The sequence below is a fragment of the Schistocerca gregaria genome, chromosome 10, assembly GCF_023897955.1.
Source record: "Schistocerca gregaria isolate iqSchGreg1 chromosome 10, iqSchGreg1.2, whole genome shotgun sequence".
NCBI lineage: Eukaryota > Metazoa > Arthropoda > Insecta > Orthoptera > Acrididae > Schistocerca > Schistocerca gregaria.
In genome coordinates, this window is record NC_064929.1 from 125,277,610 (window position 1) to 125,294,356 (window position 16,747).

Below are 16,747 nucleotides of genomic sequence, written 5' to 3' on the forward strand. Positions count from 1 at the left end.
TGACAATAGCACACTTTCACTACCAAAATTTCAACCAGTTATTGATAGAGTTTCAGGCTACTGACAGCATCTGTGTCGGTAAATCTGGTAGACTACAACTTGTTATATGGAATGTTTTATTCTATACTACCCCATCCTAAAATAATATGCTATTCTTTCCGAAGCATCCTGTAAGCATGCATAACCTGATCATGAAAGACTTTGAGAAAAGGAAATAAAAGCCAACGGGTGATAGACTATACTCCATGTTTTATCACAAACCAAACATTCACATTACATGAAACAATAAGAAGAAAATACAGTGTGGCCTGAGTACTCACCCATCTCTCCAGCTTTCAGCCACACATCCTGCATGACCTCAAATGTCTTCTCATCCATTAAGTCGATTTCTTCATTGCGTATCTCCTCCGCTATCCTGATTACCTCTGAAGGTAGGTCGTGTGGATACTCGAGACCGTCCAAGTCTTCTAGGTCGGAAGGCAACTCTGTAACACTGCCGGGAGACACCTTCTTGCGGTGGTGGGTCTTCGCTCTCGGAATGTTCATGAGCACATTCTGCGGCATGTCGGCATTGCTGTGGCACAAAATACTGTGAGAGCAAATTTCTGGCCTCTGTCCTCGACCAACAGTATTTACAAGGCAATTGTGCACCTGCATTTCGCACAGTCTCACAGAGTTAACTGACATGAGAGGCTCTTTTGATTACACTTCCATATGGCAAATAGAAATCTAAATCCTTCACACCCATGTTTCAAACCCTAGAAATCTTAAAACAAGACTCCAACACAAGATGTAAACTTTCAAATGGAGAAGAATGACCTACTGTTTCACATTTCTTGGTAACCACCACTTAAAAATTAAGTAACATTTACAAAAAAAATTCTTCTTCCTTTTTCGAGGGCAATACCTCAAGTTAACATCTCTGAAGCATTTGGGATGGAGAGATATTGTTAGTGTGGCTATTGGTCAGACAGCTGTAACTTGTGGATTTGCACTGCCAAACAGACATGCAGATACTTTGCTTGAACTGTCTGTCTTGACTAGGCGGCCATTCAAAATTGACTTCCCGTTTAACACTACTCTCAAGTTTGAAGTTCACAGAGCTATTCATCGCTAGTTGAGGGATGCATACGGACAGTTGTGCTGGGATGTCAAAAACGTTTGCAAGTGGTGTCGTACCGTAAGTCACAACAAAGGAAGGAGCAGTAGGCAGTCAATTTCCAACTAGACTAAATATTGAGAAAATCATGTGTAAAGATTGCAGGATATCTCTTGATGCTCTGTGCAACATGGTTCCTGATGTTTCCCAAAGAAACATCCACAAGATTTTAATGAAAAAGCTACAATATTGGGATGATGTGCGCATAATGGATACCGCATATGCTGACAAAACCACGAACAACAAAGAGTTGACACCTCCCATATATTTCTTTTATGTTATGCAGATGAAAAGGACAACTTCTTGGGCTCAATTGTCACGCGTGATGAAACCTGCGCATTCCACTTTACACCTGCATCAAAACAAGTCGTGCGAGTGGCAGCATCGCTCTTTGGCCAAGTTGTAAAAATTTAAACAAACACAGTATGCAAGTAAAGTCACAGGTACTGGGTTTTGAGACTGGAGGGAAGGGGTACTGTTGGTCAACTTCCTGCCTGCTGGGACAACAATACATACTCATAAATATGGTGCAACACCAAAGAAACTCATAAGGGTAATTCAGAACTGCAGAAGAGGCATGTTTAGCAAGAGTGTAAGTATTCACCATGACAATTCCTATCCACACAGGAACGATCAGACTGACTGCCTCCTGCAAAACTTGGACTGGAATACCAGCACCCACCCATTGCTTAGACGTGGCCCCCGAGCGACTGTCACTTAGGGAACAAGTTGAAGGAACATTCGTCTGGGCAGCAGTTCTGCTTTGACAAGATGAAAGATGAGGCTGAGCACTTCCAGAAGCGAGTTGGTGTAACATGGGTTTTGTAAAACTGCTTCAGTGTCTATGAAGACCATCAACTGAAATAGCAATCACAAAGAAAAATAAAACATTTTTCAACCTTTAAAATGATGTAACTATAACAGAAAATAAATAGTTGTTTGTCCACCTAAAAATATTATTTCACATTACACATCTCAACTCTTGCTGTCTTCACTGCAAATATTAAGCAAATCATACACCAAACCTAAGAAAATTTGTGTCTTTTCTACATGTCCATTCACTGTTGCAGAGATCTTGGGTAAGCAGTGATCTAGCCTCATATGTATTAAAATCCACCTTGGACTTTCATCAAAGCTCTGTTTCTTGTTAACATAAACATTACTTTAGCAATGAAATATAACTGTGTTACAAGATTCTGTATTAGTTTATAATAATGAATATGAAGTTTAAAAATATTAATACCTCAGACAGACATTATAAATTTAATTTACTTCTATTTTTGTAAAAAATAAAAATAAATAAATATCTTTGTACACACACAACTAACCAACTGAAACAGAACTACAACCACACAAGCCATGAAAAGTTATTTCTCATGCAGCTGCTGGAAATACAGGGTGTAACAGTGCAGATATTTCTACTGGTGACCAAGGATGGCGTAATGAACAACATTACATCAGTATAGGCATGAGCAAGACACTAATTCTTATTTTCCTCTGGGCAGAAGGTCAGGTGTTGAAGTTTGGACATGTCGACACAAAACAATAAGTCTATACTTACTGGTGTAGTCCACTTATTGGTGCAGTTACAGCCTCAAGGAAACATCAGGTAATAAAAAGTTTGCGACGTGTTTGGGGGAAGACTGTACAACACGGGAGGGGGGGGGGGGGGGGGGGTTGGCGACACCATACAGATGTGTGTACATATTAAGGTACCACACACAAAAATATCTACAGAATTCCTTCACCAAGTAAAAAGATCAGGAAGAGTAAAGAGAATGAGGTCTATTCAAGGATTAAGGTGCAAATGATTGCAGCTCAAAATGGGAGAAGTTATAAACCAATAGGACAACTTTTTGAAGTGCCTTCAAAAGCAAACTGCAGAAACCTGTAGAATTAAGAAGTCTCAGATAGGGAAGTTATAAACTCAAAAATAAAGGGAGGCCAGGCCAGCTTGTAGCAAGTTAAAGGTAAAAATGATGACAGAGGTGGAAATTTGTGATTCAATTAACACCATACCAGCAAATTTGTAATACATCTCAGATAAACTATGCCAGCAAAGAAAAGTTGATTGAAATTGTTACTGATTGACAAAGTGCACAAAAATACATCAATTTAATGGCGAAAAAAAAACATTGACCGAGGGCTGTTTTCTTTCAATTGCAACTATTTACGGTCTATGAACGTGCAGCCATGAACAAAATGTTGAGCAAAATCTGTTGGCAAAAAACTATGCCCGAGAGTAAACTGGCACTGCAGTATTGCAATAACGCAGTATTGTAGTAGATGTGTGCCGACTACTGTTAGCACACTGTCTAGGGAGACGAGGTAGAACTGAAATCCAGACCTATGTTGCACTTTTTGATTGGATGTATTTATTTATTTCAAACAGGAGAAACTAGAAACCAATTCCTAAAAATGACAGCAGAATAGTCGAAGAGATGATGAGGGAGTGCAAAAGGGGCCATTTTGTAAATTGGATGAACCAAGTCTGAGCCATAAAATGACCCACATGAAGAATTGAACTTTCTTCTATGTCAGCAGACTGCTAACGGCACTGGAGAACTGACATATTTGTTATTGATAACTAGGAATATGTCAGCACTGGAAGTCTGTGAGCTATTTATATTGATATATATTTTGTCAGAAATACAACAAACAGGGTGTACATAAAGTCCGGGAACACTTTCAATTAACCATTGCACAATAACCAAACATTGTTCAGATATCATAAATATCTCATTCTGAAGAGAAACCGTGAAGGTTTTTTTTTTCACGTATACCGTCACAGCGTAGTTTGGTAATTTGCCGATAGTCAGCGCTAGTCGCAAACACGGCGAGTTCAAGTGCAGAGTGAGCTTTTTGTGTGTTCAAGTTCGAAATGGCCTCCCGATCATCAGATCTCACTCCATCTGACTTTTTTCTGTGGGGGCATATTAAAGATCTGATGTATGCATTGTCTCTACCACGTGATGTAGCAGGGCTTCAGGAGAGAATATAGAGAGCGACTGCCACAGTAGACTATGCCTTGCTGGGACGGGTATGGCAAGAATTCGATTACCGTATTGACGTCTGCCAGGTCACTCATGGTTCGCATATTGAAAGTTTGTATGTGCAATCTTTAGTTCTTGTGCAATAAATAATTGAAAGTGTTCCCGGACTTCAAGTACACCCTGTATTTCTAGTACCAATGACATTTAAAAGAATTCTTGCAATATATAACAGAGATTGATAAAGTTAACTGAAATATGAAAGTAAGGGAATTGAAACAAGCGTCCAAAAACTTAAGCTAAGACAGTGCACTCTGCACAGGGGTACAGTGTCAATTATTAATTTTTATTATGACAAATATCTGCAGGGGGAGATCTTTGAAAAATGTAGTCTCACTATGAAAGGACAGTATTTCTGACAACTTGGAAGAGAACAAGTGCAAAAGAGATGTGTAATGGGATCAGTAGGGTTAAGTATTGCACATTCAGGACAAAAATTTCATAAACAAAAAGCAGAGAGATAAATTCAGTAAATATTCAAACAGGACTTCAGTGAACAGTCCTGAAAAGGGAACTTAAAAGAATTTTCATAAGGAAGAAGTGTTTGAGAAAAGGCAAAAAAGTGCATTCAGAAATACTAAGAATAGTTACAACCTGCAATATACTTTTTGTTGACAAAATGTTAAAAAAGCCTTTACCTCACACTATCTGTTTTATACAGGAATGCAGGCTTTCTCGGCAAGTTTAACTGATGAAATTTTGTTGGGTCATCAACAGAGTCTTGGCAATACGGTATCCCAATGTTTAGTCAAGTTTCCTACTCGTCATCACCAGGTGAAAATTGTGTCCAGTTTGTTCCTTTACACCACTCCATCGCAGACTCGCTTTGCTGAGGGCCCGACACGTGGATCGATCGATTGCCCCCAAAAGAAGCAGCTTGGTGGTGGCACACCCCCACCTCCTCCCTCCCACAGCACAGCTATTAGATACACAATGAAGATGCACCACTGCTAACACATTGGAACAATGTTGGACAGTACAGTACAGTACAGGTTCTGTCAGAAATTATTACCCACAATGAAACTAATGTCACAATCAAATTTCTTCATTACAAATTAGCATTCTACAGAACAAAATGTTGCAATGCAAATAAACTTGAAATATCAATACACTACTGGTTTGTTAATACACTGACTGCCACAGCAAAGTTATAAGGAAAATATGTTAATGTTTACCAAGAACCACTACACCACAAAAGGCAAAATTAGTCGTGCAGTAATCAAACACTGAATTGCATCATTATGAAAACCACATTAATCACATTATGTATGTATGCCTTGCACATTATATTAACATCAGCCACGAAGTAATAATTGCATGTAAAAGGAAACCAACACCATAGCCCTAAATTATTACACCATCAGGTTTTACTTTTCAAAGCTTCTGTAAAAGCAGTTTATTATCCAACACCTGTCAGTAAGTTAAAAATGAATAAGAGAGTGGGAGTTAGATTAACATTTCAGAAGTATTTTTTGCATGGCAGACTGTGACAGGACTGACTCGAGGAAAAAACCAAGAACTTTTAAGGTAAAATGAGACACACACTGCAAAAGTTTTAATGATAACGGCTTGACACTTACAAAAAGCTACCAATTCTATAACACGACACACAGCAGATTCTAAAACATTGAAGAAAAAAAAGAACAACAACAAAAGATCATAAGAAAAATCCATCAGTTCAGCTTAACCAGCAGCCATGAGATCAAACAGTTTACAGACATTCACAATGACATTAGAAAACGCAGATTAAAATTTTACGGTTATGTGAATTGGATGAATCTTGACAGACTTACAACCCAAACATTTGCAATATTATGGAAATATAAGTAAATAAAAACAGAGCTCATGAAGTGGATTGGGGAAATAAATAATAAACTAGCAGCCAAAGTTTCGGGTCTAATGTTCAATGATGAAAGTTGACTGGGACAATATACCATAGGAAAAAAAATTCAGTAAACCAAGCTGAAACAAGCAAATAAAGAAGAGAAATGTGGTGACAGGGGTAGGCTTTTTATGTATTACCAACCATAAGGAATTCAGAGTTCCCATATTGGTGTCTTCCCTTCATCTTGGTGACCTAGTGATCAACCCTTCTTATTTTATCTTCATCAACCTATCCAAATCCCCTCGCCCCACACCACCCATCAAATGCTGAAAAAAGGATTGAACTGTTCCCAATAAAAACTAAAATAGTTTCATGTACTTTTATACATGCTCCTCTGGTGGGCAGTTTGCGATTTTAAATCACCTCAGGGTATGAACATGCAGTGCATCTGAACTGCAGTTGTTGCACAGCGGCGCTGGCAGCAGTCCACATATGCAGGGGTGTTTGGTGCATGTCAGAGTACAGTGCAGTGAGTAAGCATACAGACTTTTCTGCTATTCTAATGGTGACTGTGTGTTGAAAATGGCTCAGAGAACACACATTGATGACGTTAGGAAGGGTAGAGTACTAGTGTGACTGGAGCCTTGTCAAACACAGCAGGTCGTAGCACGGATCCTACGTGTGCCACAAAGTGTAATCTCACGATTATGGCAACGATTCCAGCAGACAGGAAACGTGTCCAGGCGCTACAGTATGGGACGTCCACAGTGTACAACCCCACAAGGAGACCGATATCTCACCATCAGTGCCCACAGAAGACCACAGAGTACTGCAGGTAGTCTCGCTGGGCAGCCACTGGAATAGTTGTCTCCAGACACAGTGTCTGCAGACTAATGAACAGACACCGTTTATTTGCCTGGAGACCTGCAAGGTCGATTCCACTGACACCTGATCACAGGAGAGCCCGTAAAGCCTGGTGCCAAGAACACAGTACATGGTGATTGATTGGAACAGTGGTCCCAGGTATGTTCACGGACAAGACCAGTATAGTGTGAAAAGTGATTCTCGCCGGGTTTTCATCTGGCGTGAACCAGGAACCAGATACCAAGCCCTTAATGTCCTTGAAAGGGACCTGTATGGAGGTCATGGTTTGATGGTGTGGGGTGGGATTATGATTGCTGCATGTCCACCCCTGCATGTCTTTGACAGAGGAACTGAACTGTAATAGGTCAGGTGTATCGGGACATCATTTTGCACCAGTATCTCGGGCTTTCCAGGGGTGCAGTGGGCCCCACCTTCCTCCTGATGGATGATAACGCACAGCCCCACCGAGCTGCCATCATGGAGGAGTACCTTGAAACAGAATGTATCAGGCGAATGGAGTGGCCTGCCTGTTCTCCAGACATAAACCCCATCGAGCACGTCTGGGATGCTCTCTGTCGACATATTGCTGCACATCTTCAAACTCCTACGACACTTCAGGAGCTCCCAACAGGCACTGGTGCAAGAATGAGAGGCTATACTCCAGCAGCTACTCGACCACCTGATCCAGAGTATGCCAACCCATTATGCGGCCTGTGTCCGTGTGCACGGTGATAATATCCCATACTGATGTCGGGGTACATGCGCAGGAAACAGCGGTGTTTTGTAGCACGTGTTTCGGGACGGTTTTCTCAACTTATAACCAATACTGTGGACTTACAGATCTGTGTCGTGTGTGCTCCCTATGTGCCTGTGCTATTAGCGCCAGTTTTGTGTCGAGACATGTTGTGTGGCACCACATTCTGCAGTTATCCTTAATTTATGAGCATGAGTGTATGCGTCTACTGGCAGTACTAAAGATGTCACCTCCTGAAGGTTACAATGGCCAGCAATTGTCTCATAATTGTGCAGTTTAGGAATAAAAATTGCTACTCAAGAAAGATTGTACCAATCCTTCCGTTGTAAACTAAACTTTCCTGATGGTAAGGTACTAAGTCTCAAAACATGTCTATCGTGTTAAGAAACTAGAATGTGACTTGTTATAATGTTAACGTGCTTCTACATTTTCATATTACACAGTCTCTACAGGCCTACACTCAAAATAACTTAAAACTTTACCAGTGACACATATTAACCAAATTCAGCCTAAGCCTTTGTGTAATTCTGGATGCCCACTAATGGAAATGACGAGTCACCAAAACTGGAAATTAGATTCTATACAAATTTCCGAAGGCTGTGTGTTAAAGGTAAATGTGGGAGTGCTCAAAATGAACCAAACAAAGTAAACAAAAAAAGTGTTACTGAAGTGCTACAAATACAATTATGCATCCACACGTGCAAGGACAGAATATGCATAGACATCAAAACTGATCAAACAAAATGATTAATGCAAACGATTTCACCAGACTCTTTTGTAACTATGCAAGAGACTTTCCTAAAAGCAGTTACTACTCGTGAGACAAGCAAGCGTGCACGCAAGACATTATAATTCACAAGCGAAGCAAACCACCATACTCACTTTTTGTTTGCAAGGACTTCACGCTGCGTGGGTGGAGGTGCAGCGTAGTTTCGCGAGGGATCCTCGGGGTGGGGACCCACATCTTTCCCTTGTAGCCAAAGGAGGTAGCGGTCTGGCTGGAGACGCTTCACAAATGTGTCCATACTGATTTTCACCATGTCCTCCCTTAAAGGTAAACTCTGAATTACAATATTTACACACACGCGCACATGCACAGAGAGATATATAAACAAAGATGATGTGACTTACCAAACGAAAGTGCTGCAGGTCAACTAACACCAGACATTGTGGGACATTTGGCAATGTAGCATCTACACAGATTTACATTCTTATTGCTAAGCTAAATTTTCCATTTCCACTTTCACTTCAGCAAGTTAATAATCAAGTCTGAAGGTTTTCATGGCTGTTGTCACTGAAGGTAAAATCATCTACAATGTTGGCTGCACCATGTTCAATTTGTTCTACATTATCAAAGTTTCAGCCCCTCTGCTGATGTCATCTTCAGGACCCTCTGGTGTTTACAGTTAGCTGAACACTGTCAGATTTCACCCTTCATTTAAATCACGTGCTGCAATTGTGTTCTTTCACACATTCTTTTACAACACTTTCCATTTCAATTACATACAAGGGTCACCCAGAAAGTAACGCACCACATTTATTTTTTTCTTATAATTATTTACTGAACATGAGAAAGAATGATGTTTCTTCTGAACTTCCTATTTTTCCAGACAATCTTTCTGTTCTACAGTCTGTCTCCAGCGGGATATAAGGCATATATGCCCCATCAATACCATTCCTTGTTCAGGTCAAAAAGCCATTTCTTCTCAAAATGTCTTGCACATTCTTTAATGGCCCAAACAAGCGAAAGTTTGTGGGAGCTAGGTCCGGCCTGTAGGGTGGACAGGGTAACACTGTCCAGCACTGTTTAGTGACGTGTTCCATAGTTATGAAACTTGGGTGAGGCCGAGCATTATCACCTAGAATCAAAAACTTGGTGGGTCATTATGGTGCCACAATGAGTGGAAGTGCTTCTCTAGTTTGGTTAATGTGTTCACACATGCTTCAGAATTAATGGTGCTGCCTCCCTTTTGGCATCACAAACAAGCACATTAGTGAGCTGCACCTTTTCAGATCTGACAGCTGCTGATGGTCTCCCTGAACGCAGCAAATCTCTGAGCTATGCCAAACTGCATTCTCATTATGGCCTCACCCTCTTTGTCCAATGACTAACCATATGTGTGGGTACTGCAGATGCTCTGCAAAATGCACACAACAGGTTGTGAATGATCCCAACAGTTTCTTTCTCTGCAGTGAGAAATTCAATGTCGATGACACTGCTTGTAACATGTGTCATTTACGTATGCCATTTTGAAACATTGATGCAGCTACACTATCTGTCTGGAGGAAACAGAAAATTTTAGTGCAAACTCCAGAAACTTTCAGTAATGCAAACCTGAAGTTTCACATTTGTAACATTGTTGGCTGAGAAAAGAAATGTAGGGTATTACTTTCTGCGTGACACACTCACACACCGCCACAGCCACGAGTCATTTTATGGGTGCTTGCAGTTTAAAGATAATAGGGTGTATCCATTTTGCAGCAGAAAAAAGTCTATTTTGATCTGATTGTGAAATGTGGTCTGTATACCATATGTCTGTAGAATTCTTCTGATGCAGTCAGTAACCCCGGAAATGAACAATAATATAACAGCTTTCCATCCAATGATGGTGGACCAATAGTAGTAGCAATAATTTTATGCCATTCTTCAGCGTCAGCACCTTTACAGGTGAATGCGACACTGGTCCTTGGTATTGTTGAGCTGACTGAACACCAGTAGGTCACAGCAAAGGAGCCGAAATGTCTATCATGTAGTAGAAATTTAACGTGATTTGGCATAATATCCTAGAAGATTTTTATCTTTAATAACTAGTTATCTTCTTCAGCCTTCAAATCACAAAGCACATACTGCCAACCATACACTTTGTGTAGTGTACATGTACACCATCCTGTCACCAGCTACTATAGCTGTCAATGTGGTGGCCCACATTTTGGACATAGTACCCAGAGTGTACTTGCTGTGCTGTCAATAAGATTTTTGCTCCAGTAAAGTCCTTAAAATAATTAATTGCCAAACACTAGCATCTCTTATTAATAACATAATAAGTAATCGATACTTTCAAATTTGCTTGGGTGAAAATAGAGGCTCGGTAAGGAAACTAAATAATGGCCTGCCGCTGCGCTCAGTTTTCGAAAACTTCTGTTCAGCTTTTATATTTATGACCTTCCAAAAGGATCTTCAACCAAATTCTGCTGTACAAATGATATTGCTCTAGCTTGTCAAGCATAAGATTTTGGTTGGTCAGAGGGTACACTAACAGAGGACTTGGTGGCCCTTAATTCATGTTTCAATAAAAATGGAGACTAAAGTCCAGTACCAGTAAGTGTGAGATTTGTGCATTTCACATTAACACCGAGCGAGCTAACACTGACCTCAAGGTGCAATTTGATGGCAATAATCTCTGTCACAAGAAGTGGGATCACATTCGACCGCATTCTTATCTTACAAAAAACATATGGAAAACACATAATCCACAATAAAAACTCTTAACAATACATACAATGGCTCTTGCATTGGTTTCTCAGCCGCAGAGTATTATGCTTCGGCGTGGTGTAATAGCTGTCAGCTGTCATACCAGCCTCATCGACACACAGCTCAACAACATAATAGGTACAACAATTACTGGTAAAAGACGAACTCCTATTTGCTGGCTTCCCCTGCTAAGCAATATTTACTATCCACAAAATAACAAACTAAGACGCTGGTTAGAGATTACCGCAAAATACAAGAGAATAAAGACCTACTCATTCATCCTAACATACCTGTCTTGCGAAGAAATAGGCTTCGTTCAAGATACCCGTCGCTACTATACTCTGAACAGCTAGCTGCAAGTAACACAAAAATAAATATCTTTTGAAAAGGAAGTGCCGACACATCGGAAATTACCAAGAACAGAAAAGATTTGAGAAATGTAACTGTTATACTGTGGGTGTGGAAACTGTGGGTCAAATTAAATAGAATCCGCATTGGATGTGGTCGGTGCTCTGATTCACTGTACAAACAGGTTATTGTCGAGTCTGCAAGTTGATGACTGTGGTGCACTGAAACACTATCAGACATTTGAGAGAGGAGTGTGTCCTACAATGCAATAATCACATGTGGAATGATTTTATGAATGCCAATGTCACAGCGGTGGGATGGATTAGAAACCTATATATTAATATTCAGTCTATTTACTTTTGTTTTATGCAACGACATTCATTGCATACTACAAATGTACTACATGTGAATGCCACATAAATAATAATAATTAGTATTATAATAATTATAATTATAATAATCTGCTGCTGCCTTGCAGAGCTTTTGCACTTGGCATTAAATGAGCTCCACAGTACTGAATCTACAATGTCGTGTTACATACCTGCAGTGACACTGAGATGCCCTCTTTCCATATTCCACCCAACGGGGAGTGGCAAAATTTGTTGACTCTGCACAGTTAAAACCATGGTTGAAACCTGCATGGTATCCGTATGGAAACGTTATCATGATTTCACCTGCTTCCTGAGTAATCTGTAATCAAGCAATCACAATTCACAAATAAGAATAAACTGATGTGACATTATCCTCAAAAACATGTAGTGGGATGAAGAAATGTGACTGATTACAGTTATCTGAAATTCGTAACAGTCTACCTGCCTAATCTGAAACACAAGCATTTACACTTATACCCAGTTTAGGACTACTGATGATTGGTTTGTGGGGCGCTCAACTGCGCAGTCATCAGCGCCCGTACGAAGTCCCAATTGTTACAGAGTCCTTTTTTTTTTCCCCACACAGTCTAGTCTAGCCACTGTCATGAATGATGATGAAATGATGAGGCAAACACAAACCCCCAGTTCCCTGGCAGAGAAAATCCCAAACCCGGCCGGGAATTGAACCCGGGATCCGGTGATGCAGAGGCACCAACGCTAGCCACTGGACCACGAACTACGAACTAAGTTTAGGAAAAAGCAACAAAGGTTTTTTTCGCAAAAACTGACATTGACATTTATCAGAACACGAGGGAAAACGGCAGGGAGAGGGGACAGGATGAGTATCCCCAACTAACATAGTTGAGCAGAATTTCAGACTGATCTTGAGATAATCAGAGTACTGAATCACAAAGAAATCAAATTCCACAGACAAAAATGAGAGTTACAGGTTAAAACAAGCATCTATTTACAGTAGAAGTAATACGCTGGCATAACAAATATAAAGTGTAAATAAGTTTAAGATCAAATAGCTTCTTCAGATATTTTTCTTCTGAATTATTAGAGTATGACTGGACAGACTTCAATAACTCCACATGCCACGCATCTCAAACATTATAAATGCACCAAGAAAAGAGAAAGATGCTGGAAAGAGTGCAGACCAAGTAATAGCTCAAAGATTTTTCATCCACTTGCCTTTCAGAAATATCAAATTTGGAAATGGCATCACTCATACTGACAAAAGTTAAAATAAACACTAAGGTGCCACAAAACAACTGAGTAACTGGTGAAAGTGGAGATAAAACTAGAGAAAATTCTTCAGGAATAGTGAAAAAATCTGATATTCTGATAAAGCCACCACAAGAAGGAAGTCTGCAGTAATCAACACAGAAAGGATATCTACATTAGTTTGCCTACTTGAAGCAAAAGGGAGGAAAACCAGATACAACTTAACTACATATAAATCTCCCTATTCTCTGCCGGCTACAAGATGCTTTTATAGGACCAACTCCGTAATATAAAAGTACAAAATGATGACCCAATTAGACAACAATTGATCCTAAATCTCTAAAACATCCTTCAACATAGGATACACAAAAAAATGTATAATATTCAAAATGAATGTAAAAGTAACCAGACCAAACCTGACAAATACAACTTCATAAGTTAGACTCCTGACAATTTTCTGACCCATTTGAATTTAAGGATGAGGTCAAAGGGACAACTTGTCACATTACTGTCCAACTCAGTTCTCGAAGTTATCAAGAAATTGCAGAATAAAATTATAGATATAACTCTCAGCATATGTATACCAAACAATATTAACTCACTGTTTCTAATGTTTGCTGCTGATCTTGCAAACCTCTCCAACAATAAACTACAACACCCAATGTATTGATCACAGAAATATCGTGAGGGTAAGATTATAATAATTACCTTTTTTTTTTCGTTTTGGTTTCAGGGCGCAAAACTGCTATGATGATTAGCACCCAGTCTGTGGCTTAGAGAAAGGTTTAAAGGTTTAAAAAAAATGGATATCAGCAGCAATGGGATCGAAACGCAAAAAGTGGGGAAACTAAAAAACAGAAGGAAAGTGAGGTGGTTGTCCCCAAAAAGAGCTTCAAATGACCGACGTCATCTCACTGACACTAATAAACTCGAGGACGCTATCGGCTGAGCACATGTCATATGCTAAAATGGAAGCAGGTGACAGCTGTAGATGGGCGCATAGCGGAGTAAAGTAGGAGCACTCAAGTAAAAAGTGTCTCACCATCCACAGTTCAGAGCAGTGGGGACAAAGCGGGGGAGGATCACCACTTAAAAGATGTCAATGGCTAAAGAGACAGTGCCCTATCCAGAGTCTAGTTAAAATTACCTCCTCCCGACGATGAGTTTGGCAGGAAGAGGTCCAAGCACAGGGTAGAGCTTTCACATCCTGCAATTTATTATTGGGATGTATACGCCTAGCACACTCATTTGTTACATAGTTTAATTCTTAATTTCTTTGCGTGTTTTTGGTACTTGCACTGTTTAATTCATAAATTTCGGGCGTATTCTAGTATTTGAGAGTTGTAGCATGGCGTTTCAGTACCTGAATAGTGTAAAATCGCGTAGTCTCCTTCCGCCGTCAAGCAGTGTGTCAGCAGTGCTCAAGTAGCAGCATTACTGCATTTACTAGGCAATCTTTTATTTTAATAACCTTTTAAATTTTGTGTCGATTTGTTTGTGCTCTCTGTAGATTCATTCAGACGTTCTTTGCACAACAGTTTTTAGCATGGATAGGGAAAGGAACTGCTGTGTTCGGATGCAGGCTGAGTTGGCATCCCTTCGCTCCCAGCTTCAGGTAGTGTTGGCTTCGGACACACAGCTTGAGGCTGTTGCCAATGGGCATCACTATGGGGCTCCGGATGGGGGTATGTCGGGGACAGCCAGCTCGTCCCACGCATCCACCGATCGGACGACTGTGGCTGCCCGAGTTACTGCACACATCGAGGCTGATCCCTCACGTGTGGCAGAGTGGGAGGCCGTCTCGAGGTGTGGCAGGGGGCGAAAGACATTCCGGAGGGCTGAACGGAAGGCCTCTCCAGTTTGTCTGACGAACCAGTTTCAGGCTCTGTCTCCGGCTGATACTGATCTTCGGCCGGAGATGGCTGCTTGTCCTGTTTCAGAGGTTGCCCCTCAGTCTGCAAGATCCGGGCAGTCACAGAGGGTGGGCTTACTGGTAGTTGGGAGCTCCAACGTCAGGTGCATAATGGGGCCCCTTAGGGATATGGCAGCAAGAGAGGGGAAGAAAACCAACGTGCACTCCGTGTGCTTACCAGGGGGAGTCATTCCAGATGTGGAAAGGGTCCTTCCGGATGCCATGAAGGGTACAGGGTGCACCCATCTGCAGGTGGTCGCTCATGTCGGCACCAATAACGTATATCGCTATGGATCAGAGGAAATCCCCTCTGGCTTTTGGTGGCTATCTGATTTGGTGAAGACTGCCAGTCTCGGTAGCGGGATGAAAGCAGAGCTCACCATCTGCAGCATCGTCGACAGGACTGACTGCGGCCCTTTGGTACAGAGCCAAGTGGAGGGTCTGAATCAGAGTCCGAGACAGTTCTGCGACCGCGTGGGCTGAAGACTCCTCTACTTGCGCCATAGGGTGGTGGGGTTAGGGGTTCCGCTGGATAGGTCAGGAGTCCACTACACGCAGCAAGCGGCTACACGGGTAGCAGGGGTTGTGTGGCGTGGACTGGGCTGTTTTTTAGGTTAGATGGCCTCGGGCAAGTACAGAAAGGGCAACAACCTCAAAGGGTGCAGGGCAAAGTCAGGACATGCGGGAACCAAGCAGCAATCGGTATTGTAATTGTAAACTGTCGAAGCTGGGGGTGAAGTACTGGAACTTCAAGCACTGATAGAAAGCACAGGAGCTGAAATCGTTATAGGTACAGAAAGCTGGCTGAAGCCAGAGATAAGTTCAGCGGAAATTTTTACAAAGGCAGCACAGACGGTGTTTAACAAGGATAGATTGCATGCAACCGGTGGTGGCGTGTTTGTCGCTGTTAGTAGCAGTTTATCCTGTAGTGAAGTAGAAGTGGATAGTTCCTGTGAAATATTATGGGTGGAGGTTACACTCAACAACCGAGATAGGTTAATAATTAGCTCCTTTTACCGGCCTCCCGACTCGGCATTGTTAGTGGCAGAACAACTGAGAGAAAATTTGGAATACATTTCACATCAATTTTCTCAGCATATGATAGTCTTATGTGGAGATTTCAATTAGATATAGACTGGGACACTCAGATGTTTAGGACAGGTGGTAGGGACAGAGCATCGAGTGACATTATACTGAGTGCACGATCCGAAAATTTCCTCAAGAAATTAAACAGAGAACCGACTCATGGAGATAACATCTTGGACCTACCGATAACAAACAGACCTGAACGTTTCGACTCTGTATGTGCAGAACAGGGAATCAGTGATCATAAGGCCGTTGCAGCATCCCTGAATATGGAAGTTAATAGGAATATAAAAAAGGGAGAAAGGTTTATCTGTTTAGCAAGAGTAATAGGAGGCAGATTTCAGTCTACCTAACAGCTCAAAACGAAAATTTCTGTTCCGACACTGACAATATTGAGTGTTCATGGAAAAAGTTCAAGGCAATCGTAAAACGCGTTTTAGACAGGTACGTGCCGAGTAAAACTGTGAGAGACGGGAAAAACCCACCGTGGTTCAACAACAAAGTTAGGAAACTACTGCGAAAGCAAACAGAGCTTCACTCCAAGTTTAAACACAGCCAAAACCTCTCAGACAAACAGAAGCTAAACGATGTCAAAGTTAGCTTAAGGAGGGCTATGCGTGAAGCGTTTAGTGAATTTGAAAGTAAAATTCTATGTACCGACTTGACAGAAAATCCTAGG

The 16,747-nt window shown here is 41.2% G+C and overlaps 1 protein-coding gene across 30 annotated transcripts in view; it reads right to left on the reverse strand.

The window, feature by feature from the left end:
* Nucleotides 1-16,747, reverse strand: part of LOC126293757 (lysine-specific demethylase 4C-like) — a 332,566-nt gene that overhangs the window by 286,911 nt on the left and 28,908 nt on the right. For 19 of the 30 annotated variants that reach the window (XM_049987138.1, XM_049987132.1, XM_049987130.1 and 16 more), the window contains exons 7-9: nt 12,014-12,162; nt 8,535-8,699; nt 321-589 (exon numbers count right to left, since the gene is read on the reverse strand). In XM_049987138.1, coding sequence (XP_049843095.1) covers nt 321-589; nt 8,535-8,699; nt 12,014-12,162 — 583 coding nt within the window. The remainder of the gene's footprint in view (nt 1-320; nt 590-8,534; nt 8,700-12,013; nt 12,163-16,747) is intronic. The other 11 variants (XM_049987134.1, XM_049987126.1, XM_049987129.1 and 8 more) reach the window with 1 other exon arrangement.